Here is a 24,885-nt window from a genome sequence, read left to right as displayed (position 1 = left end):
GATAACCCCAGGCACAGTCGAGGGCACAGTGAAAGTTATTTTGTTAACATTTATTGTTTCAACTTTAGAAATATCAAGCGCATATGGTGTTTTTATAACTAATTTAAATGTGTCCCTTCTGTTCTATAAAGTAACGAAACTCAAATTCTTTTACTTCATTTGTTTTACGCACATTTCACTATAAAATACCGATAATTGAGTAATCGTTACTGTCGATGAGGAATGAATAATTAAATGCAGAAAGGGTAGCTTTTACGTTTGCGAATTGCAAGACAAATGAAATTTTCAAATTATTAGCCGTTCTCGAACACAAAATACCCTTTACAGTTCTTATAGTATAAATAACTATTATACTATCTAAAGTTCAGATATGAGCATCACAAAACAGCGACTAATGTCGCTTGTCAAACCGCAAAAACGGGCCACAATTCCAGAGGATTCGCAAGCCACCTTTTGCAAAATCTGTGTCACTTGATCTGTCCCTATCATTGTATTGTTTATCCAGTACTCTTGCCTTCCGGAAGTTATGAATTTGATCCCCATTTAGCAGAATAGGATTATCAGCAAGAATGGGATCATTAATCTCAATTTCAGATTCAGAAATAACAATCGCTATTGACTTTACCGCATTCAAAATCAGTTTATTTTCTTGAGCCAACTGTCGCATTCTGTTTAAGTATCCGTTGATCTGGTTCCTTGAATTTAAACTAGTCCAGATGCTTGTAAAGTTGAACGTTATCGGCAAACAAATGACACTGGCAATGAATTACGACGTTGGGGATGTCATTGATGAATAGCGAGAACAGTAGGGGGCCTAGGATTGATTCTTGTGGAACACCTTTATTAGTGTACAGATACTCCGACAAGCAGTCAGACAAGCCTCACATCTACCAGACAGATAAGATTAAATCAATTCACTTTCCGTAAAAAATAAATTCTTCCGCAGCTTATTTAACAGCAGACCATGATGCACTAAGTCGAACGCACTCGAGAAGTCCAACAGCACCAAACACGATATGAACTTTTCGTATATATCATGCGTCACTGCACTCTCAACAGACCGGTAGTTGTGCTATCCTTTGGACGATATTCCAACTGAATTTTGTACAGTAAATCGTAGCTGTTGACGTTTCTGCCATTTCATAACTTTTTCCAAACACTTAGATAAAGCTGGCAGAATGTAAACTGTGACTGTGATTCTTCAACTCAAACTTTGTCGATTTCTTTTGTGAAGGAAAATTTTTTGACTTTGTATACTCCTCGGGATACACCGACGATGTCAACACAAGGTTCATCACGTCGTTGATATATGTAAGCGTAACAACAGGAGCGTCATTTTAACGAAGCTAATTGGAATTTGGTCAATACCGACTGCCTCTGACTATGGAATGAGAAAGGAGCAGGTGCTTTCCTTGAGTTCATACAATTCTGAATATCGGATAAATATTGATTGAACTCATCCGCTGTAAAGGGTGGCTGTAAATTTGATGCATCTCTTCCAACTCCCAATTTCCTCAATTTACTCCAAATCGTTTTAGAGTCTTTGATGTTTGTAAATACATCATTGTAATGTGAACTTTTTGCTTTGGCGATCACTGATGTGACTCTATTTCTCAACGTACGAAACTTTTGGGTGCGCTTCAAGCGTCCGGGTCATATGCTAATATCTCTTTGCTATGTCTCGCTCCGTTATCGCTGCAGCAATAATTCTCGATTTTAATAATGAATATTTTAATCTATTTCAATTGTGAGGCAGAAGGGTTGATTCATTGCAACCAAATGGACGATGTCTGTAATGGAAAAAAATGGATAGCTCATGCTATAGTTATTAAGCATTTACTTCATTTAAATCAATATCAATTCATAAGTTGGTTGGATATTCAGACCGAAAGTGTTTTTATTAAACCATTATACAGCTAAATATACTTCATAATGCAAACTTTTAATAACTCGGAGGAAAAAGGATTTTATATAATCAAATAAAATCGATACTTTCAACACTTCGTAACAAAGCATTTAATCTAACCAAGAAGTTATGAAATACTGACATAAAGAAAGACCTCAATGCATACAGTTAAGCTTACTTAATTTATGAGTCAATTAAAATAATAGAATAACCCAAACGAAACCCAACAGATTTAATGAAATATTTCAATTTTTTTTTCTTCGTTATATACCTCTAGAGTAGAAATAGAATTATATTCCGTAAAGAATTTATATCTATAGATCACTGAGTATAAAAAACATTTGCATTTTACTCCGTTTCTTTCAAATATACAAAAAAATGAAAAAAATCACCATGATAATTAAGCGGGTAAAACACTGTAATTATTTTTCCTGAATTGAGAAGAAAATGCGGCAATTTATTCTTTGGTTAAAAAAATTATTAAAAATGTGGTAAATTATTCGTTTCAATTCAAAAGAGTTATTTCATGCTATACTTATGTCATTGTTAAACATTATATTTTATTTAACTAGAAGTGGATGCTACGTCTGTGAATAGAATAAAAATTATGATGAGACATGATGAGTATTAGTGATTTTTATCTTAAAAAGGGGACGTAAAAAGGAAACTAAGGATACAAAGAATTTTATATTTAATGCTGCGTCTTTAATTTTTTGTTAGTAGTCTGTGAGAAAAAGGCTTATAAAAATGGTCGAATTTGTCTCCGACTTTGTGTGGAAACGAAAGTATAAAAAAAATCTTCTAATAAAAAAGTTTTAAGTTCGACCCTTTTTTAGAGCGCCATTTTTAATGATTTACGAGAGCTTTGTAATATCAAGTTTAATTTCTTAGAATCGTGCCGGCGATGGTTAAATCAAGATAAAATTCTTTTGAGTAAAATTATCTCAAAGCAGTTTATAGTTTCGAGCAGTCAGTAAAAGATTTTTTTTTCTTAGATGACAATAGAATAGAAATCGAAGTATGAATAAGAAAGCATTTGCGGTTGCTTGTAAATAAGACTTGTCTATTTTAATTGCCAATTAGGCTGAAGAATACTTTTTATGGAAATAGTTTGTTATTTGTAGGTATCCCAGTATCCCACTCAAATTAAATCAAATGTTGCTGTTTCAGTGTTTCTGTTTACGAAATTTCATTATTCGCTTGAATATTTCTGCAATCACTTTCAACAAAAAATTCACATTCCCATAAAGAGACTACATTGCAAAAATGAAGTTTGTTTAACAAATCACCTTGATCCGTTTAACTTCAATTCTTATTCCATTTTTCGTTGGTGGCGGTATAGCATAAACATGTTGAACTTCTCTTGTCAAAAACATTCATAATTTTTAAGTCTCATTTTCATGCATAATATTGCGGCATTGACGTCGGTATGTATATAATACTACAAAGTGTAATAATGTATTTCGTCATAGCTTTACTTCATCTCCTTAGATTTAATTCTATGAATACATTCCCTTTCATATTTTCTTTTTTTTTACATTCCATCTCTTCTATAAAGAATTTTATTTCGGAAAAAGTACTTTTTTGAAACATAAAATTACGTATTATAAGAAAATTACGTACTATAAGAAATACGTACATCTGTGAATTCTGCATAGCACATTATACACATGCCGTTTAAAATAAAAAAGCAAGATATGGTAATGTAATTTAATTTGGTTAAGCATATATGATTAAATGTTAGTATAAAGAGTATAAAATATAAATCTAGCTGCAAACCATCTTTATTTAAAGCTTATAAATGTAAAGCTCTAAATTCGCTTTTGAGCAGATTAAAAACCATGGAATTTTCTTTATTCCGTTTTCCGAGTTTATCTTTTTTTGTGTGTTCTATGTGCATTGCTGTTTGCCGTAGTTATATTTGTGTGTTATATTATTTGGATTTTTAATTTCTTTCTTTTTCTCTCATTTTTATTTAACGTTAAATAGAATTTTTAACTGCATTTATGTATCATACTACTTTGTGGAGTAGTTGAAACCTTACTAGATACACATTGAGCTTGAACAGCCCTTAGCATTGCGAAATGTACTGTAATATGAACAAGAAATATGCAGAACGACAACAGTATATCCCATCTAACGTTGGTTAAACAGGTGCATTTGTTTAAGAAAAAAGTTTTATATTACGAAAACTATAAAAATGAAAAAGATGAACGAGACAGAAAAGAACTACCAACTTTATATACTCAAAGATATTTCATTGATTTATTGAAACATTAACGCTCGTGGAAAAGACGTTCAGCTGAAAGTGTAACGGTAATGTGCTCTAAGCTGTAGATGTCTTTTATTGAATTACTAGTTTCATGTAATTAGCGTCGACATTAAATGCCAAATCTGATTATCAGCTCTTAAACAACATAACATAAATATCCGTCGACATTTTATGTTGCCTTTTCACGAACTCCTCACTATTTCTGTTAAAACTTTGTAAAACTTGTATGACTTTGTTCGACGTTTTCAATTTAATACATTACACTAACTAACCCCGAACATTGTATTTTTCCCAACCTAATTTGAATTCTTTATATTCTTTTTATGCATAACCAACTACATTATCCACTCGCATAGATATATATATGAAGACGCCCATCATTAATTTTAATGTATAAATTTATTCTACTAGCCACAAAACTCCTTTACGAAAACCCACAAACTAAAAATAAATATTATATAATCTCGTTTCATTCGACTAACCATTTATATTGGCTATTGAGGTCGACATCTTAGACAGTCTTTACCCTTACTAATATTTAATCTCGAAAGTTTCCCTTTCGTTCATATATTTATACAAAGCACATTTTGGCATTATTTAGAATATTATACTGTATGTATACGAAGAAAGCATATTGTTTTTTAACCCCCAGCTGAGTGCAAGTTGACAGGTTGTATTTAATCTTAAAGATTTAGTATATGGATCGACCTTAAGTTAATGAAGGTAAAGAGTATTACAGCAATAGTAATATGCATCATCATTATGTGTACAAACCGAAAACTAAGCATACAAAAACACTAAGTCGTATGATAAAAAAAAGAGAGGGATATATACTCATAATGTATGGTACGCTCGATTGCACTTTTTGTTCATAGATGCTTGAAATCTGTAAGAAGTGTGAAATGTGGGAAATTAGTCGAAACGGACGAGACGACATGAATAGATCCAGAAATATTCAAGCATCATTAATCATAGGTTAATCCTCAATGTATATATTCAATGTCCATATGGCGTTTCATTCATGCAATTTTTCCGAATTTTCACTCTCTTAACTAACACATGAAATGCAACGATCAAAAATCCTAAAAATGCAATGAGTAAATTCAATTAGAATTAAATTCTGACCCAAGTCATGTTCGAATCACAAGTGTTTGCATAAATTGTCTATATAGTCTGCTAATATTACGTGTCTTGAGATAAGATAATATTAGCCAATTGTTTTCACTTTAGCAAAGCGATTGCAGTCACATGTTAATCTCCTATTTGTCGTCTTACAGTAGTTTGAATATAATCCAAATCCATGTATAATATCAATTCATTTAAAGCAGAGTGAAAAAATTTATTAGTTCCATAAAAGTTGTTTCAATTATTTATCAAAGTCTCGGAATAGATTGCTTTTTTTGAAACAACAACTCTTATGATGAATGCAAGTTTTGAGCACGCTATAAAAATGGAGAAAGTCTCATTTATCCAATTATGTTGTCAATAAAACAAATTATTGAATTGCTATGATGTGCAATAAAACAAACTTTTTTTTTCGTGCGCCTCAATGTGTTATTCGAACGGAATACTTTTTCATAACTCTCCTTCTATAGATGTATTACATCACGAAACTGGGAATCTGTTACAGTAGTAACTTAGGGAAAAGAAAAAATTCTATGTTTCTATTCTTCTTCACGAAAACGTGTAAAAGTTTCTGTATTTGTTTCGTATCAATCCATGAAACTATTAAACATAAAGTCGAAGATTGAACTAAATCAAAATACTTTTAATAAACTGGCTATGTTTCCATTGTTATCGTTTTATTGGAGTTTATGCTTTGAAATGAATTTTCTTCTTGGGTGTGTTATTGATATTGCTGACAGAATGATATAAAGTTCCATTGTGTTATATGTTTCGATTCTACTCAAACAAATATTACTATCTAACATCTAACAAAATCATATCCAAAAATTCATAACCGCGAATTATGGCTTTCCTTAAATTTATGATGAAAATAGCATATAAAGAACTTTTCCAATTTTTTTTTCCTTATTCAACATAACAAACACTTCGAAGCTATGAAATAAAAAACGATCGTAAATTTGTTTCTCTTTTTTTGTGACACAATAATTCAGATATGATGTTTTTGAATGATTATTGGAAAGTAAAGGATTTGGGTGGTGTTGTGGTACTTCAAGTCAAACACATATATTTGCTGACGACATAACAGTGTGTCATTGGTACGGCTTGTTTATTTCGAGTAAAAAGAGCGAATTGGAGTAAAGAGAGTTTCAAAACTCATAAAATTTTATTTCTGTATTGTCAGTGGGTTCAAGAGATTTTTGCTTTACACCAAAATCGATTGTGCCCGATCATATGTCAATAGCGTTAAATACGAGCTTTTGCCACCGAATATACTTCTACACGATTCAATTAAAAATAATGACCCTCTGCCTAATTAACCTACGAAGGGTCTTGGGCTTGGTTTCGCTTCTTATGGCTCTAGGCTCTCAGACCCTTTCATTACATCAAATGCTTTACAGTGTTGGTGGTAAGCTGAGCGACTATGTCTCCCACTATGAAGTACTAGAAGCGAAACTAGTAGGAGTCTAATGCAAGTTCTCCCAACAATGTCTTTGCCGGTAGGCCTTGCGAAATCTCTACATTCAACTTCACTTGACTTCAACTGATTCAACCGGCTCTGTTTTGTTCACAAATCTGATAATAGGTTCAAATTTGTCTGCGGTTGAGTGTTGAACTCTCACACCAGCGATTCAATCGCTTAGTGGAAATCAGACGAGTTTAACCAATATGCTATTGAGTTTTGTTATATTCGATTCAATTAACCTCGATATTGTTTTGTGTGACTAAATCATTCGTTAGCCGAAATATAAATAGATTTATAAAAATAAAATAAAAACGAAATTGCAAATCCAATAATAAAACCAAATGAATTATCATTTTATAAATATATTTATTCCGAAGACGAAGAAAAAAACATTCATGTCAATACATTGACTTTAATGAATAAATTATGTATATACAACTGAGCAAATCGTAACGTATATTTATTTTTCACCCTCAGCAAAGCTACGCATATCTCCAAGAAAATAAAAAGAAAATTTTCTACATTATATGGAATAAGATATGTTTCCTATATCGCCCTATCTAAATGTAATAAGAAGATTTATTTCTATATTTTTGGGTAAAATGTTCACTGTTGTTACATATCCGTATTCCAGGATGAAGTGATAGCACTAGGAAAAATAGATATTAACGTTTCGTTGGATACAACATTATGCCATAATGTATATAAATGTTGATGCAAAAGTTAATGTTACGATGGTTGAACGGATAGAATTCAAAGAAATGTAAGGCACAAACCAGTAAAATCTCACCCACCATCCAAAACATATTCAATTCATCGACAAAACATTCCCGATCTTGTTGTTCTCACCCCGCCGAAACATATCGGTTTCTCGTGCAGCAGAGAACCGTTCTTCAGCTTCGTCGGAAAATGGCTTCACTATAACTTGCTCCCGGGGCCTTATCCGCATTTTGATTCAACAAACATTTATATTATTACCACCATCACAAAACCCATTTATACACGCATCGAATTAGATATTATTTTTGTTGAGTGTTTCTTGCAATTAAGCAAATATTATATTGAAAACAATATAGCGAAACGTTTATCTAAAACCGGATATTTTGGGTTTTTGGTGTCTTGTATTTAAGTAAATATCCAAAATATCACATAAATTAAGAGAAAATCGTGTGTGTGGGTGTTGTCGAATAAGTATAGCGAACTGAAATGAGTGGCATAGAATAATTGCGGTTATACCTTTTATACGCAATGATATCCATTATCTGAATAGTATGGTTGAGGAAATGTTTTTTTTTTGCTTCTATGTCGAAAATGGGGTTGAAGTAATTATGTAAAGCAAATGACATAGCATTATGTATGATATTATGTGCAACTCTTTTATTGAATAAATGCGATGTTCGAAAAAAATGTTAAAGGGTGACTTAAGTAGCACATTTATCAGTGAAGTTTTATTGTATAATACGTAGAATTAGTGACAGTATAATATACGGCTATGGAATAAAATGGGAATTTTAATCGGAACTGATTAGCTTAATGGGAATTTTTGAGTATCAAAGTGCTATAACTCTCCTTTTACGTTTCAACAGTAGAATGTGTATAGAGTTTTCATTGATCGATAGTAAATGTACATGAAAAAGACATAAGACAGCAGGGCCGCTAAAATTTTTAGGCCAATGTTTAGCAAATTTGTCAGTTCTTTTCGTCTAAACATTTCAACTGACTCGGAGTTTAAAAATTTGTCATTGTTCATTTTCTCACAAAACTACAAATACTTCAAAATATTCTGACTAGCACTGTGCATATACCTTCTGAGGATAACAAAGTCTTATCGTCGAGAATATTTGCGCATTCGACTAAATGAATGTATATTCAAGACTTTATAAAACCATTCATCTTCAAAATAGATTGATGGTTCAACCAAAAACAATAACATGTTGTAGTAAAACATTAGAGTACATATAGTCGGAAAATGATAGATAGTGAAATGGAATGCTTTCCTTTTTGGTTCATCTCACATCTGAACTTATGCTGTGTTATGTATTGTGTGTAATATGATACAAACATATACATATATGCATTATGTAATGGTGTATTGTATGTCAGTATATATATAACATTAAATTTATATATTTTCTTAGGAAAATAGCTACAAGTAGTAGAGAAACAATGGTTAATGGTTTTACTGTTTATTATCTTTCATGACGTTATATATATATCGTTGTTAAAAGATGAAAATGTATACTTAGCTATAGCGCACGAAACAATAGATGCAAACAATGGTGATGCAGGATATATATGTGTGTTTAAGGATTCTGGGTTGTATTATTTTGTAAAATTTTGTGATTATTCAGATTGGTTGTCCTAACATATCAAAATGAACTAACTTTAATCAACGGCAAGACGTTTTTCTTAATTAATCTTTCTGCCTGATTTCTTTTTTTTTTACATTTTCGCTGTGTCATACTATACTTTCATGCCTAAACATTCAATGAAATATTCTAGCGATATTCGTAAAGCAAAGCCGGTTTGCACAGCATTCAATTAACAATCAGCAAATTCTTAGGGAAACCAAAGCACACATCTTTTTTCCTCAAAAAAAAAACACATTTTCATAACTAAAAATTGTTTCCTCCACTGCAGTAGCAAGAAACGTCCTATATGCTGCCCCAGCTGGTTTATGTATCACTCGTTGTATTCATTCGCATACTTCTGGTTGCACATTCTCCTCACATGCATCGCTTCTAGGGAATGCAGCCGTACCAATATTAACATTGAAATAGAATTAACCGACGAAAACCAGCTGCTAAGACCTTTCGCACTACTGTTGTTACACAAATGCAAATTAACATAGAAAATGATGGACTGACTGGTGTTACTATTTTTACAAAATTTCTTAATTCATTTTATAAATGCCACACTTTTCCTCTATTTGTGTCTTTTCTATTTTCAATATGAATTTTGCGCATCTGAATACACAAATTCAACAAAGGTAAAAAGCATAGCAACATATAACAGAATGATTCCTTCAATAATGAGCATGCTACAATATTGTAAATGAAAATACACACGAAATGAGTGTCATTAGAGAGAATATATTTGTAAAATTACGTGCGCTGATTAATAGCTCTGACACCATGTATATTCCGTTTCTACGGCATTACATTACTTTTAATGACCTAATATATAAGCTGTGGTCGATGCCCTAAGATTGAACGTAGAATAAAAGTGTCTGTTTTTCAGGCGCATAACGATTTTCGTTCACTAGTATTGAATTGTAAAAAAAATTCTTGAGCACGACATAATGCTTCGCATGTACAGTACGAGTATTCAATTTTGTTGAATTTTATTCCAAATCGCGTATCTGAAAAGGATATATGAACGCTCAATGTCGTTCCTGTGTTAGTAGCAGAATTACATAGTTGATACTTGTTATGTCTAAAAGAAATTGAAATTCATTTTAAATTGGTCTCGAAAACGTTAGATTCTGCTATGTGCATTGGCAAGTTACTAAATTTTATTTTTGTTTCGATTCTCATTCAAAGAGACCATATTTCAAATCGTGTGATGTAAGCTGTTAGCTGTGCATGTTTATGTCAAGTATCTGTATTGATTGCTGCAAACGAAAAGTATTTTTAAAACTGGGATTGCATATCGTTGCTAGGTGCTTTTAAATATTTACCTTTTTACATACAGCTACTATAAAATCAGTGTCAACTGAATGAAAATTCTCTTAGCAACACGATCGATACTTTCTTGATCAGTTTGCTATTAATGCAAAATAAGTCGGAAAATTTTGCTTTGCTCATCTGTTTGCTCTGTTATTACTTAGCTGTAATATTCCACGATTTCTTACGAATGCATTGAAATCTACCGTATATGAGTGCATATTACATTACAGCAAATACAAAAAGAAAAACTTCATCTTCACAAAAATTGTAAGTATTTCAATGCTCTCAAGCATAGGTGCCATTAGGTTTCTACATTTTCACGGGAATATTACTCTCAAAAGTGTGCCTACAATTGAATCTTTTAAAGCAATCAGACAAAAGAAATGTATACATTTTACCGTCTCGGAATTTGTTTCTGAAAATGGAAATACTTTTTTCTTGTATGCTTCGAATATTTATTTCGGTGATGTAGTAAGCGAATTGCATTTTTTATTAATGTTAATGGCAATTTTTACAGAAAATATTTATTCTAGTATCCTATTCTGTTTTCGGATTAAAATCTGAACGATTGCGTGGATGTGTTCATATATGCAACAAAGAGTTAAGCTTCTTTTGAGAATGGTTAAGTCAATTACTTTCCTACAGCGATAAACTTTCTAAATGACCGTCTTTTTCTAAATCGCTTATTTCTCCAGCTTCTCTCATTTCTTCATAACAAATATATAGAGAAATGAGAGAAGTAAGAGAAATAACAAATTTAGAAAAAGACGGTCATTTAGCGAGTTTATCATTGTATTGACAATAGCTATAAAATAAACGATATTTTAACCAAAAGAAGTAACAGATTTAACAAATATATCGCGATAGGATTCCATCTATGTCAGTCGAATTTGTGTCAGTTGAAGTTTCCTTCAGCTGTTTTACACAATTAATCAAACTGTTTGTGCGTGTATCAGATCATGAAACCCAGAAAGGCACATTCAGTCTGTTTGTATGACCAATACAGTAAATCAAAGTAAAGCAAAGGACTCAAATTTGGTTGACAAAAAGTATCTTTATAGCCGCAACTTTTACGATTATTTCGTTTTCATAGCTGACCAATCCATGTCCCGAAATTAAAGTTGTAGTGTTACGTTGTTCGATAATAATCAAGTCTGAATTTGTCGCAAAAATAATGAGACTTACCTTCCAACGAATAAACACCGAAGTAAAACAGTAAATTACATTAAAAAAATGATTGCTTCAGATAGCGTAATCACTGCGTGCTACATAATATATTTTAATCCAAAAATCAAGGTGCGGATTCGTAAATAATTACATTTTTAATTGACTTAATAAATTCCATCTTTTTTCTTATTAAATCATAAATATTCTGTTTTGGAATGTTGTTTAACATACCCATTGAGGAGATATAAAAATCCAAATTTCATAAGGGAATCGTGAAGTATATAATTTACGAATGTACATATATACAGAGTTAGAATGAAGGGAGACGTCCCGGGGATGTTTCCCCTCGGCGAATAAATAGAATGTTTATCTTTTTCATGTTAGAAAAACGTTACCTTCGATTCAATATTCAAGAAATAAATGGTTTTGAGGAATTTTGTATTCATTTAATTTATTTTTTTCTTCTTCTACTTCTTTTTTTTACTTTTACCAAAGGGTTGGTGTGATTTTTATTCGTTGACGTCATCAATTCATGGATGTTGAAACCATTTTACTTAACATAATTATTCCACTACATCAAATTGTATGTAATCCGAATACTATTCTATCAAAGACTTTCTCTATAGTTGGATGGGATATTTATTTATTGAAAGTCAAAAGTCACAAAGATTTAATTAAATTTAAAAGTTTCTTTAGTCATATCTTCCCTTTCGTGTCAAAAAAATACGACTCTTTTATATAAATTTTATACGTTAAAATAAAAACAAAAATCAAGACGACTCATACGCCAGAAGATAATGCTCATATTGTGCATCAGATTCTCACAAACAAAAAAAAAGACAAATGGATACCACATACATTTCATTTTCATCTAGGAAAAATATATTTCATACCGACACTCCAACATTAAATAAATTGAAATAACAGAAGGCAAGAGATAAAATATGATGAACGACTCCATAAAGAATTATTTTTACAAAAAGAAAAAAAAATTGGCGTAGTGTTACATTATGGAACTTTGTACACTCCGCAATTTCAAGCATCCGCATATATTATGTTGTATGTTTGATATGTTAGTGGCTAGATGTATTTTTTTACATGAATGTGAATGTTACAGTTGGCCTACAAAAATATTTTTATTAAATTCTTTTATGAATGAAACCAAAATATAATCGTTTTGTCAGCTCTAGCTCGTTGTATCCTTATAACCAGGATGACATTTTTTTCTGTATTTCAATTAAAAAATTTTTCAACTAAAACATTTCTTGTGACACCTTTAACAAAATCACTATTTGATTGTGGGCTGAGTTGCATGAACCTTTTGTGTCTATCTACTTAGCAATCATCTGTTTGAGATCGCAGTAAGATATCCACTAGTATCACCAACATATTGGGTAGGAAAGAAAAAAAACTTCAAGTGTTTAGTATCTTAACCCGAAAATACTTGAAACTTTTTTTTGTTATCTTTTTATACGTATCGTCGTATACACAATATTCAAGATGCGAAGATCTTTTAGATGGATTGTTGTGTGTGGTATAAAGGGTTTGATTTTTTTTTACACTTTACAAAACTAAGTTAAGCCAAATCCTACTTAAGGATTCTTTAAGAGAAGCAATATTTCGTATTTAAATCCTTGGAAATATGTTCCCTTTTTGTATGGTTGGTGTTAAAGAATGTCTTAGTTTGAGTGTTCTTGTGTGTTTGGAAATCATGTAAATAACAAAGAAAAATTTGAACATAAAAAACTCCTACCTCATCATGTAATATACAAATCCTAATCTTTACCTTTTTCAGTTCTTGTATTTGTTACTAGCAAGATCAGTTGCTCTGTATATGGTAACATGGCACCAATAAGATAAATTATAAATTTCATCGTTGCTGTTTTTCTGATATCCCCGTTCTTTTATAAATACTTTTAGTTGATGTAAATTTAATTTCAATTGAACATTACGACTCCACATACACAGTGTTTGAATTCGTAATGTAAATAATGTATTTGGAAAGCATTTCAATAATTAAATTTTTCATCTTTTTACAGATGGTAACGAGAACAAAAAAAATATTTGTGGGCGGGTTGTCCGCACCAACAACACTAGAAGACGTAAAGAGCTACTTTGAACAATTCGGACCGGTAAGTAATTTTGTTATTAACTTATGTGAACATATTTGAAATAGTGCATTTGGGTGATTCAAGACTGGTTGTAGGATATATGTTGGGTTAACGTGTGGGATTTTCAAGTGTGTGGGACGCGGATAAGAAGTTGAGCAGTTTAGTTTTCACTTGACTTGCTTAGAACATATGAAATATGATTTTCGAAGCATATAGCAGTAAAGTTATTTTTTATAGAAAAGTTATATTTTCATGAAAAGTTACACCCTTGCAAATTCAGCAAATGCAAAATCATCAAATTACAGAAGATTTACTGAATTTACTGAACATCAAAAATTTTAAAGTTCACTTTATCCCCCTCTTCGTAAGAAAAATCGATAAAAAAAAAACTTCAAAATAAACAAAAACAAAAATTATTTGCGATGAAGTTATCTGAAATTCAAATTACCACCTCAATCAAAATATTCCATACCAAAATATATACCAGAAGTGAAACTAAATAAAAATAAATATAAATAAGATTGTGAAGCGCACACACACACCATACAAAAAAAATCCCCCATTTATGTCACCGTAAAATAAAATATATGTGAATTGGTATACTAACAAATTTAAAGAAAAAGAAAGACCGGGAGCTTTAGTAACCGCTTTTCTTCCAATTTATGTAAAAGAGTGTGTTTTAGAATGGTCGGAAGGAGGCGGTTACTGTTTTCGAAATGTAGCCTTTAACAATTCCTTTCTTTCTGAAAACGGGCAGTAAACCGGCGTAAAATAACGATTCGGATTTTTAAAGTTATCGTCAACACTGGATGAATGTTGAAATTGTTCAATGAAAATTAGTAAAAAAAAGCAAAGCTTTTGCCTTGATTGTCTATAGAGTTAGTTGATTGATCAAAGTAAATTCTTATGGTAGAAAGAATGTTTTGTCCTTCCATTATAATAATTCACTGGAACGTTTTATATGACCATTTAATGTAGAATTGTCTACTCTTCTACCACGTCAATGAATAGTATAGAAGCGATTCTCCTAAACAACCGATTTACCTTCACGTTCATTACTTTTTATTTTATTTCAGTTATTTACCTTTTATCATTATGTACGTCCTTTCTTGTGCATGGTGCGCCCGTTCATTAATCTTAACATGAATATTAATACTTAAATTAAAAACTCATTATGGGGTGTGAATACATTATTAATGTTGCTTAATATGTGTCAAATATGCGATGATATTGATAAAGGTTGTACGGATTTTCCCTTCACTTTTTTTCTTCATATTTTTTTTTTCTTTTTCATATTTAAATAGAAATTATTATTAATCATGATTTGGTACTTTTATTTTGTGTTCAATGTTTTCTTGGATATTTTTTATTGGTGATGTGTATTCCGTATTGCTCATTGTACGTACGCACGGTGACGATTAAATTGGTAGTATTATCGAAATTTATGTATAGCGCGTTCATTAATTTCGTTTAGCTATTACATAATTACCGATCATCCTGATGATTGATGTAATAATTGTAATTATTTTGTGTTTTGTATTGTGTGGGATATGTACTATGTACGTCATAGAATTCAATAAGGAAACGGCGCTACTACTTTATTTGTAAAGAAAATGTGCAAACATTGACAAAACGACATAGAAGGAAAGTTGACGCCTTTTTCCTCTATTTCTCGTTCAATTGATTTATTTCTTAATCGGTGCTCTCTCTGGACAAAATATTCTAGGCCAGCATGAAATGAGTCATTTGTTGTGGTTTTTACAATACAAGCGTATTGCGATATAATGATGAAATCTGCCACTTTTTTTTTTGCTAAAAGAAACTGCGCTAGAGTTTCACTCCAAATCTTTTACTTCTTTTGTTTAACCATATTTTGCCGACTGAATCATGTTTGGGTGTATAATCCTTGCACTTTGTTAGCACCTGCCCACGGTTTATATTTATCAAAAGCTATTTTAGTAAACGGTTTTTAAGTGTAAAGCTAAATGCCGATGCTTCAAAATCTGATTCGACGATCAATACATTGCAAATATTGTAATTTATTCGGTGAAATTGGTATTTGAAAGCTGTTTGGATGCGCACTGCTAGAATTCTGAGGCCAGTCCTAAAAATTGCTTTCCACTTGTATTGTGCTTTACTAAATAATTTTATTTATTAAATGTTTTTACAGAAAAGGCAATTCAATAACTTGAAGATAATTTAATTAAAATTTTTAAATTTCAAAAACAATCGATTCACCAGGTCTATTTCCTGTATTTTATTGAACGCAATTTAAAATGAATTTATACCGAGCGACGGACACATTAATTTCCAAAATAAAAATAACATTTTCACATATCACAAAAAATCACACTCGTCTCGCCATAAAATCAATAATCAGCAATATTTGAGTAAACAGTATAGATAGAATGTAGATGGTCTGGTCAATTTTCGATATGTAAAGCTTTTCTGATGCTATGCTATGCTATGTATAATATCTGTCGTACCAACATAGATTGATATTATTGTTTTGTCTGGATGTCTGTCAAAATGTCTCCTAAAATACTACATACAACATTACTTTGATGATCCAAAAACTCGTCCACGCTTACCGTTCATACCGATTCCAAAAATTTATTATTATTGCTATATACATACCGTATGTAGAGTAGATGTATGATGTCGATGAATCAAACTGCTGAAGAGAATTTCTAGGATGTATTTTGTCTGGATGATGTCCTTTAGGCAGTATACGTCCATGTATAGTACTCAGTCGAATGTATACGAATGAAATATATAAAAAAAACGAAAAGTGTAGTGATGTTGACCATATTTGGTTTATAGATCGGCCGGTTGAGTGGGTGAATAACCGGTTCAATGTGTGAAACGCTTTTGATGTGAGTATGTCGAATAGCCTTTGATAGTAGTGTAGATAGATGTAAAACCGGACTGCCGTCTTAACAGTATGATAGCCAACTTTTTTCTTGATGTTGCGAATTTGATTGCTTTTACAAAATCTATATCTGATAACCACAGTGCAAATTCATACTCATTTCTTTCAGTTTTTTTTTTTTAATTATTTACTTCATATTCCATCTACTCAAGGTAAATTAACCTGCGATAAACAGTGGGTGTAGCTCAAAAAATGTTTTGCTTCTTTTGTGTAAAGTATCTGCTGTCTATTGCAAATCTATTACTTCAACATTTACTTGCCAGAGCTCATCGTCTATTCTGGTCGGTGTTGTCGATAATAGATGAGTTTCCATAAGGTTATATAACATAGACGATACACACAACTTTTGTCACTGGTTCTCGATCAACTGCATATACGTTTGTGATGTGTAAAGCATTCACTCGCTACGCTTTTAAACTGCATACCATTGTGTAGTCCAGACATGCATAAAATTGCGACGAAAATGAGTATGCCAAAACTTATACTAAGAATTGTATATTCAAATCAGGAACATTTTAATTCTTTTACAGCTTTTCTCGTGGCTCCTTAGACATTCATGTCTCACAGTATCCGCATAATATAGATATAACGCAGAACCACATTATTTTTAGTTTTCTCCGAATATGTCAGGACAACTTTTAACTCTCTTAGACATTATCACTGAAAGTTTCACATAAAAACCATTTCTGTTTATTACATTTTAATGAGAACAATCTAAACAACAAGCAAAAGTACATACAGCATAGTTATAATATGAGACTGTATGAGGATGAGAGTTGAAGGGAATGTTTAAAAATTTTCTTCATTTGAAATACAAGTATTTGTATATGGTAGATAGTACGGAATTTTATAAAGATGAACGCGCGGTTGTGCTGTATATTTTAACTCATAAAATGTATTTGAACTATACGACTGTGTTCTGTATGCCGGGTAATATTCTTTGAAACAAACATACATCGAAGCGACTGCACATACATATAATTACACAGCGAACTCGACAGAACTTTATAGTTTTACGAAACGAAGGAAACGAAATTGTTCTCGGCTTTATAAGTAAATTATGCTTCACATATGTAGGAAGTTACTTGAAAAGTTCATGTTTAAGGGTGGAAAGAGCTCAAATTACAATTACATTTATTTACGCTGAATAACAAGAAATATTATTTTCTTCGTTCATGAATTTTTGGGTGTTTAGGCTTTAGAAAAGTTCGTTTTTTTTCGTGGAATATTTATTTTAATCTTAGATCTGCTCTTCAAGTTCTTTTCTCGTGTTTGCTATTTCATCAGACCTAAGTTAGGTCACCTAACTACACATAAGACTTAACATACATGAGGTGACCGCTCAGTTTTGTCATCGTTGGCTATAAATAGGCAAGGTTAAGGTCAACCCATCCAAAAACCATCTTCTACATTTCATGTTCAAAACGCGTCGAAAATTCCTTTTCGGGTGCAGGTAATTGACTGTTCCTATCGTACTATACGTTGTGTAGGTAATTTCGAGAACATTTCTATCGACCATGCTAATCGTAAAGATATTTGTTTTATGCTGTTATACACGGAATAGTACTCATTCACCTTTGTCTAATATCCAATATTTAAGCGAATAGACATAGTCTTGTGTTTTCCACCGACTAGGTTGTACTATACAATAGATGATTGTCAATTATTATTTTATAAACCTGTCAGTTGCACATTCATCTCTTCGTTTCCATCGTTACGATAGCACTTCAAACGCAAGCTCTTGCAATAGACAGTAATTGTATGATGTTCACAGCTAATCCACCCGATTTTTAAACAATTCGATCATACAACTATCAATTTGAAAACTCAAATAATTACATGGTATACGATTTGAAAAGAAAAATGCTCCGCAAATAGATGTTACGAAGAAAGAACGTGTCGGGTTATAAGACTCAAAGTCCAAGTATTATGTCTATATAAACAGTTGACAATGTTGATTTATCCGTAAAAGTTTAGTATCGTGTTTTTGTGTTACTTTTCGTACTTACTTACTGTCTGTATAATATCCAATGTCATGCAAAAAGTTTGATTTTAATCATCAATACCGAAGTTGTCAGATATTTATACACAAAATAATTCCTTCGGTAATGTTTCATTATCATACGAAGGATTCATCTGAATGTTAATAAAGGTTCAATCCATTGGTATGAAATGAAATGAAATAAATAACCAGAAAAATAAGTTTTTATTGTTGTTAGATATCAAAATATCTAGAATGAAGCATAAATCGTCATTAAATGGAGAAATAATGTAGTCGAAAGAAAACCCGATGAGAATAGATTATATATTGAAATTTTATGCAAAGTCACTTTTGTTATTAGACCTATCAAAAAGGGTTTTCCGTTCTTTTTTTCATTCTTCTTTATTTATATTGTTGTAAATAGGAGTGATGTACATAGATAAATGTCTAGTACGCACATACACACAAGCTATACCATATTTCAATATGGTTCATTTTGTATATGTATAGTTGTGTATATTTTGTGTGGTATATATATTTACTGATAAATCCATCACATTCATTCCATTCCATATATATATCCTTTCGCATTCTTTCTACAATCGTCCGTATTGAGCTTATTATTATGATACATTTTTATGTATATAAATTTCATTTGCAAAGCCAAGCATAAAATATTCAAGTCATATCCGAAGTAATTATTATCGCATTCAAAGTGAATAAAGAAAATGGGAAAATTATAATAATAATTAAGAGTATATAATTTGGTGTTTGATGTTTTTATTTATTTTGCTTTGTGAATACAATTTAACGATCGTTTGATTTTTTTTCTCTCAACTTTCGAATAGAAACTTGGATGTAATAGGGGAATTCCTTTCTTTTTATTTATACTCAATATACGCTCGTATATCTGGCAATATAATTAGTTTTTCAATAGGACCAATATCTACTGAGCGATAAGGCTTTGGAAAATGTTTGTTTTTGTATGCGATTGGCACATGATTTCAAAGTCTTTCGATATTGGTCCGATTGAAACACTAATTACCTTGCCAGACTCCTGAGATGACAAGCTACACACTGGCATTTTGTTTGATCGAAATCCATCACGTAAAAAATTTCATTTTTCTTAATGTGGCGGTTGTCAAACTCATCCGACCTATACTCGATATACGGAATATATGAAGATATATTCGATATACTAGATATACGAGCGTATATCGAGTATAAATAAAATGAAAGGAATTCCCCTAATATGAATGAAACGCACCCACGTGCTGTGCATACAATAAACCATTCAGCGTATAAGTGTGAAGAGATGGCATCATTTATGTTTTGATATAGCTCTGTCTTTACGCACTAAATATTCGGTTGAATGGTTTCTTGTCCCCACAGTTAGTGGGTAAGTTTAAAATTTCATGAAAAGCATCCAGTCAAAATAACTGTTCACTTTAATTTAACAATTCTGCTTAACAGCTGCACAAATGAAACTGTATTGTCATATCAGTCAAGAGCCTATCTTTTCCGCTTTTATGATATTTGACTAAAGTTGCGGAACGTAACACACACAGTCTTTTGTTTGAAAGGTTTAATTATAATGTTTTTTCTTCCCTATTCTGTGAATTTTAAAGCACAAAGCTCTCATCAAAATAAATTTCCCTACGCTTTTTTCTCGGTTGTAAATCGAATGACCGAATCATTACTTTCAGTCTTTCACAAAAATAATAATACACATTCACCGTCAAGTTCACGAAAGCACCCATTAATCATCCTAAGCGCTATCATTACAGTTTCGTATCCCGCTACACCACTTCCATGTACCATTTATATATTTTTATTATTTATTTCTATTGTGTGCTCGTTAAGGTTGTTCGCTTTCATGAAAAATTTCTGCTGATTTTTTCTTCACGTTTTTTTTTGTTGCTTCATCCCGGTTTTGATGAAAACATCCACAAGAAATGTGATAGGAAAAAGAAATCTAAAAGTAAAATACGTTTCGCTTGGTGTATATGGTGTCGATGATTTTCTTCCTGATGAACTGACGGTAACATTTATTCTTGAGCACCAAATTAATGATTTAATTACAAAAAGCCATATTATTGGTCGTATCAAGCGAAAAGTTATGGAAATATAAATCAAAGGTTACTGAATTACATCCCAAACGAAAATGTGTTTGATGGACGTTAAACTGAAATGCTTCAATCACAATTAAAACGATATATAATATTTTGGGAATATTTCAACTATGCCTGGAAATATTTCCATTTCTCACTTCGGCGTCGTCATAGATTATGATCGAATTGACATGCCATAATAACAATCAGAAACGTATACCGTATGACATTTTACTGCAATTATGGACACACCATATTCGGTTTACAAATTAAACAAAATTGAAATCATTCGTATATAATGCTCTAGACGTGTACAATATATGTACATCTGGAATGATAAATATCGTTACAATTCTCTGAACGGCCACCCAACAGACTCTGCCTTTGTGTAATGTTGTAAATACTGTACAGACATTTTAATCAAATAACCATACACGGTAATCGAATAAAACATCAGACACAAAATATTACTTCGAGGCGTATTGCTAAATTTTCATAATTCAATTCGTCGATGCCAATTGATTGACATTTATATACATGGTTATATCTGCAAATAGCTACTTTGGAAATAAATATTTTATTCATTTAAAATTTTTCAACAGACATTTTAAATTTCGGAATGATCTATATATACGAACGGGACCAAATTTAAATTGGTTGACAAAAAACCCCATGTACAAAAAAAAACGAGTGTGCAGCTAAACCTCATTTAATGTTTCGCTGATGTGACTAATAGATATTAACAAAGCGACGATAATCAATTAAACGGTCGAATTCATTTATTTATTTATTTAAAAGGATTAGTATTTACACAAATATCGCGTACAGATTTCCAAATGGTTCAATTATTTTCAAAATTATTTGTTATGCTAAGCTAAAAGCTGTGCAGTACTGAAATGACCTACGATTAATGTGATTTTTTTAAGTTAAGTGTCCTATTTTTATAGCCTAACTTTATCTTTACCTTTATAAATTGATTGCTTTCAGAATCATGTTAACTCGTTTACTTTAACTCTTTTATCACATACGCGCGTTGTTCGGATGTCAAAATTACTTAACTAGAAGTTTAATTTTGGAGTTACACTTCAAGTCTATGTTGTTGTCTCGTTTTCGCTTATGTGATAAAATAGAGTACACACTTGTCACTATCAGTCTCGGCAAGCCTCGACTTCTTCGTGACAAGTGTGTAATATATATGAATACATCATCAGCACAGGGATCAGTATTATTCGATTTTGATTCTCAAAACAGACGTCCCACTTTCGGAGCCACAAATTTAAAAATTTCTATGTGATTTACACACAAATCTTTGTTTGATGGATTGGTGGAGTGACGGTGGTAGAACACATTTATGTCAAAGCGAACAATTAGTGGTTCTCTAATGTAAATAGACATATGATGCTGCTTGAAAGTGGAACACAGAAAACATACCATATATTTTTTATTAGAAAATCTTTTTCTGTTTTTTAATTAAATTATTCATTTTGATCACCTAGCTTCAACCCTGTAGCTTTGAGATGCTCCGACATAAAATCAATTTTGTTAGTAAAACAAACTAGTATTTCGTTGATTTTTTGACATCCCCTCCATTTGCTCTATTATGTGATTCAGTCCCTTACCACTTACCACTTACCACATAAAACCCGTTACGTTAGGAAATCGATGCAACACACATGGCGAGTTGTTACAGTCTATGAAGATTCGCGTCCATAACGATGCGGTGTGGTGACGGAACAACGGTTCAGTGAATACATTTTGACTATCCATCAAAATGTTCTGGGTTCGATTCCCATCTCGATTCCGATGGATCAAAGATCGGATATCGAATTGGTAACGACCTAAAGTTTACTCAAGCTTCATAGTTTGGATTAGATTAGATTAGATTAGATGGGAGGGTGTAAGCCCAGCACCTAAGCCTCAGATGGGCCTGTTGTGCTATTGTACAAGTCTCTTGATCATATGGACTGTGATTTTACATCATATCTCTCCCGACTTAGATTGTTCACAAATCGACCGTGTGTTAACGTCCCATACGTTGTGAATTCTCCAAGCCGTGGGTGGTATGCGAATACCACAACCATCACTAATTGACCTGTACATTTTCCCAAAGATGGCGCTATCAACATTGTCATGTTGTAGCTCTTTCTACTATTGACATTATGTCGATATGGTTTCTTTTATGGAGAAAGCGAATGTTGGGTTTTTTGATATTTCCGACTTTGTTACGGTTACGGCTATTAGTTTTAGGTAATAGCAAGTGTCTAATCACCATAGGCCATGAGTTGCCTCTTCGTATAAATCGCCATGCCACCATGTGACTGAACTCGTTCTGGCGTTGCAGGTTGTAGCGTTTGAATGATTCGTATTTCGTCATATCCCTTGACATCCATACAACGTATCAATCAATAGATCTGTTAAACCTCGCGGTCATTTTTTCATAGTTTGGATACTGCGGTGTGTTATGGCTTGTTTAGACTCACACTGAATGACTCGTATGAATTAATCTAAAAACGATGAATCTCAAAAATATTAGATATACGTCTAAACTACTTTTAGGCGAAAATATTTGTATACTACGGGCGTGGCTCGATAGTTACGTTAAGTCGATGATCCAGAATGTACTGCTCGTAAAAAACTGTTGTAACACTTGAATGTATTGAAGCCACATTGTTCTGAATTTCGTTTCAACTCTTTCATATCGTTCGTGGTGGATTTGAAGAACATATCTTTAGTAAAACGTCCACTTGCAAGCTTCTTTTTAAAGAACGACAATAAATTAAATACCAGATTTTAAATTGATACTACTGTTCACTTATTTTGAACATTCCGTGAAAATAATTGTTAAAGCTAGCAAGGTAACTAACTTAATCAATAAACTAGTTTAACCATCAATTTTGATGTAGAGTTTCATATTTTATTGATTCGCTCGTTTTAAACTTAAACATTGTAATGTTTGAGTTAAAGATAAATATAGCCAATATTGACATGCAACAATTTCGAACTGAACTGATATAATTATAGCAATTGCATAGCCTTTCGAAAATACTCTCAATAATTTACATGACAAATCGAATGTTGTATATGCTACGTAGATTGTTGGGATAGTAACATTAAGCAAACTACATAAATAACTTAAAAACGTGGTTAACTTTTAGTTTTATATCTGGTTGAATGCATCATAGAAAATTTATGCCGCACGTACAATGAAAATGAAATTATTTTCCTATCATAATTTGCATTTGTTTCCCATCAAACTACACCAGAAATTATTTTTATTGATCCGTGACAATGCAACATATCAAATTTGCCTAATATCTTCCTTGACATTTTAAATGTCTTTTTTGGAATCTGAAACAACTTCTGACTATTCTGGATTTGCTCCAGTTGGAGTAAAAGGATTTTCCTTGTGTTATAATCATTTTCAAACTTAGCACGAATATAAATATTTAATATATGCCATTCCTGACAATTCTACCGAGCTCATGTACGACAAGAAAGCAGAGGAAAGAAAATAGTTGGATTTACAGTAATGTAATATTTGTGGTAGAGTTTTGTTAGTTCTGTTTGTGTATGAGTTAGTACACCACTCACGGCACCATGACATTAAATAGGTGGGTAGTTTTCCTTTTACACTATTTACCTGGTATTTTCTCTGTAATTTGGTCACGCTATATCATTTCTTCAGGTCTGACTATATCCGAAACATGTAATCATGTGGTACTGAATTTTTACTCATATATTTGTAACATCATTTTGTCTTAATTGCAGCTAAAGGACAAAACTGATCAAATATTTAAAATTCAACCGATTTGTGTTTTATTCCATTATTGTTAATGCCATCAATAAATGGGTATTTGAATAGAATGCGATAGAATGCTTAAACAACAATAAACAGTAATTCACTATGTACAACGACATTATAAACCAATCAACGAATCATTTTGTATACCAGATATTAGTTTTTCCCATAATAGAAATCGAAATTTGACCTAAAAAATAATTTTTTATATTTTTAATTGAAATTTCTTCCAAATCAATAACAATTTTTTTATATTAACTTCTTTATATATTATCTACTTCAAACGAGTAAGTACGTAGTGAATTACGCGAGATCTTTCAATTATAATTTGTTGTATACCGGGAAAAC

General features: G+C 31.8%; 1 protein-coding gene across 10 annotated transcripts in view; it reads left to right on the top strand.

Moving 5' to 3' along the window:
• The window catches only part of LOC119081248 (RNA-binding protein Musashi homolog Rbp6), a 408,246-nt gene that overhangs the window by 248,404 nt on the left and 134,957 nt on the right, over positions 1 to 24,885 (top strand). For all 10 annotated transcript variants that reach the window (XM_037189983.1, XM_037189980.1, XM_037189978.1 and 7 more), the window contains one exon: positions 13,643 to 13,735. In XM_037189983.1, coding sequence (XP_037045878.1) covers positions 13,643 to 13,735 — 93 coding nt within the window. The remainder of the gene's footprint in view (positions 1 to 13,642; positions 13,736 to 24,885) is intronic.

Source organism: Bradysia coprophila, unplaced genomic scaffold (assembly GCF_014529535.1).
Source record: "Bradysia coprophila strain Holo2 unplaced genomic scaffold, BU_Bcop_v1 contig_358, whole genome shotgun sequence".
NCBI lineage: Eukaryota > Metazoa > Arthropoda > Insecta > Diptera > Sciaridae > Bradysia > Bradysia coprophila.
Note: the sequence above shows the minus strand (reverse complement) of the source record. Positions and strands in the feature narration are given on the sequence as shown.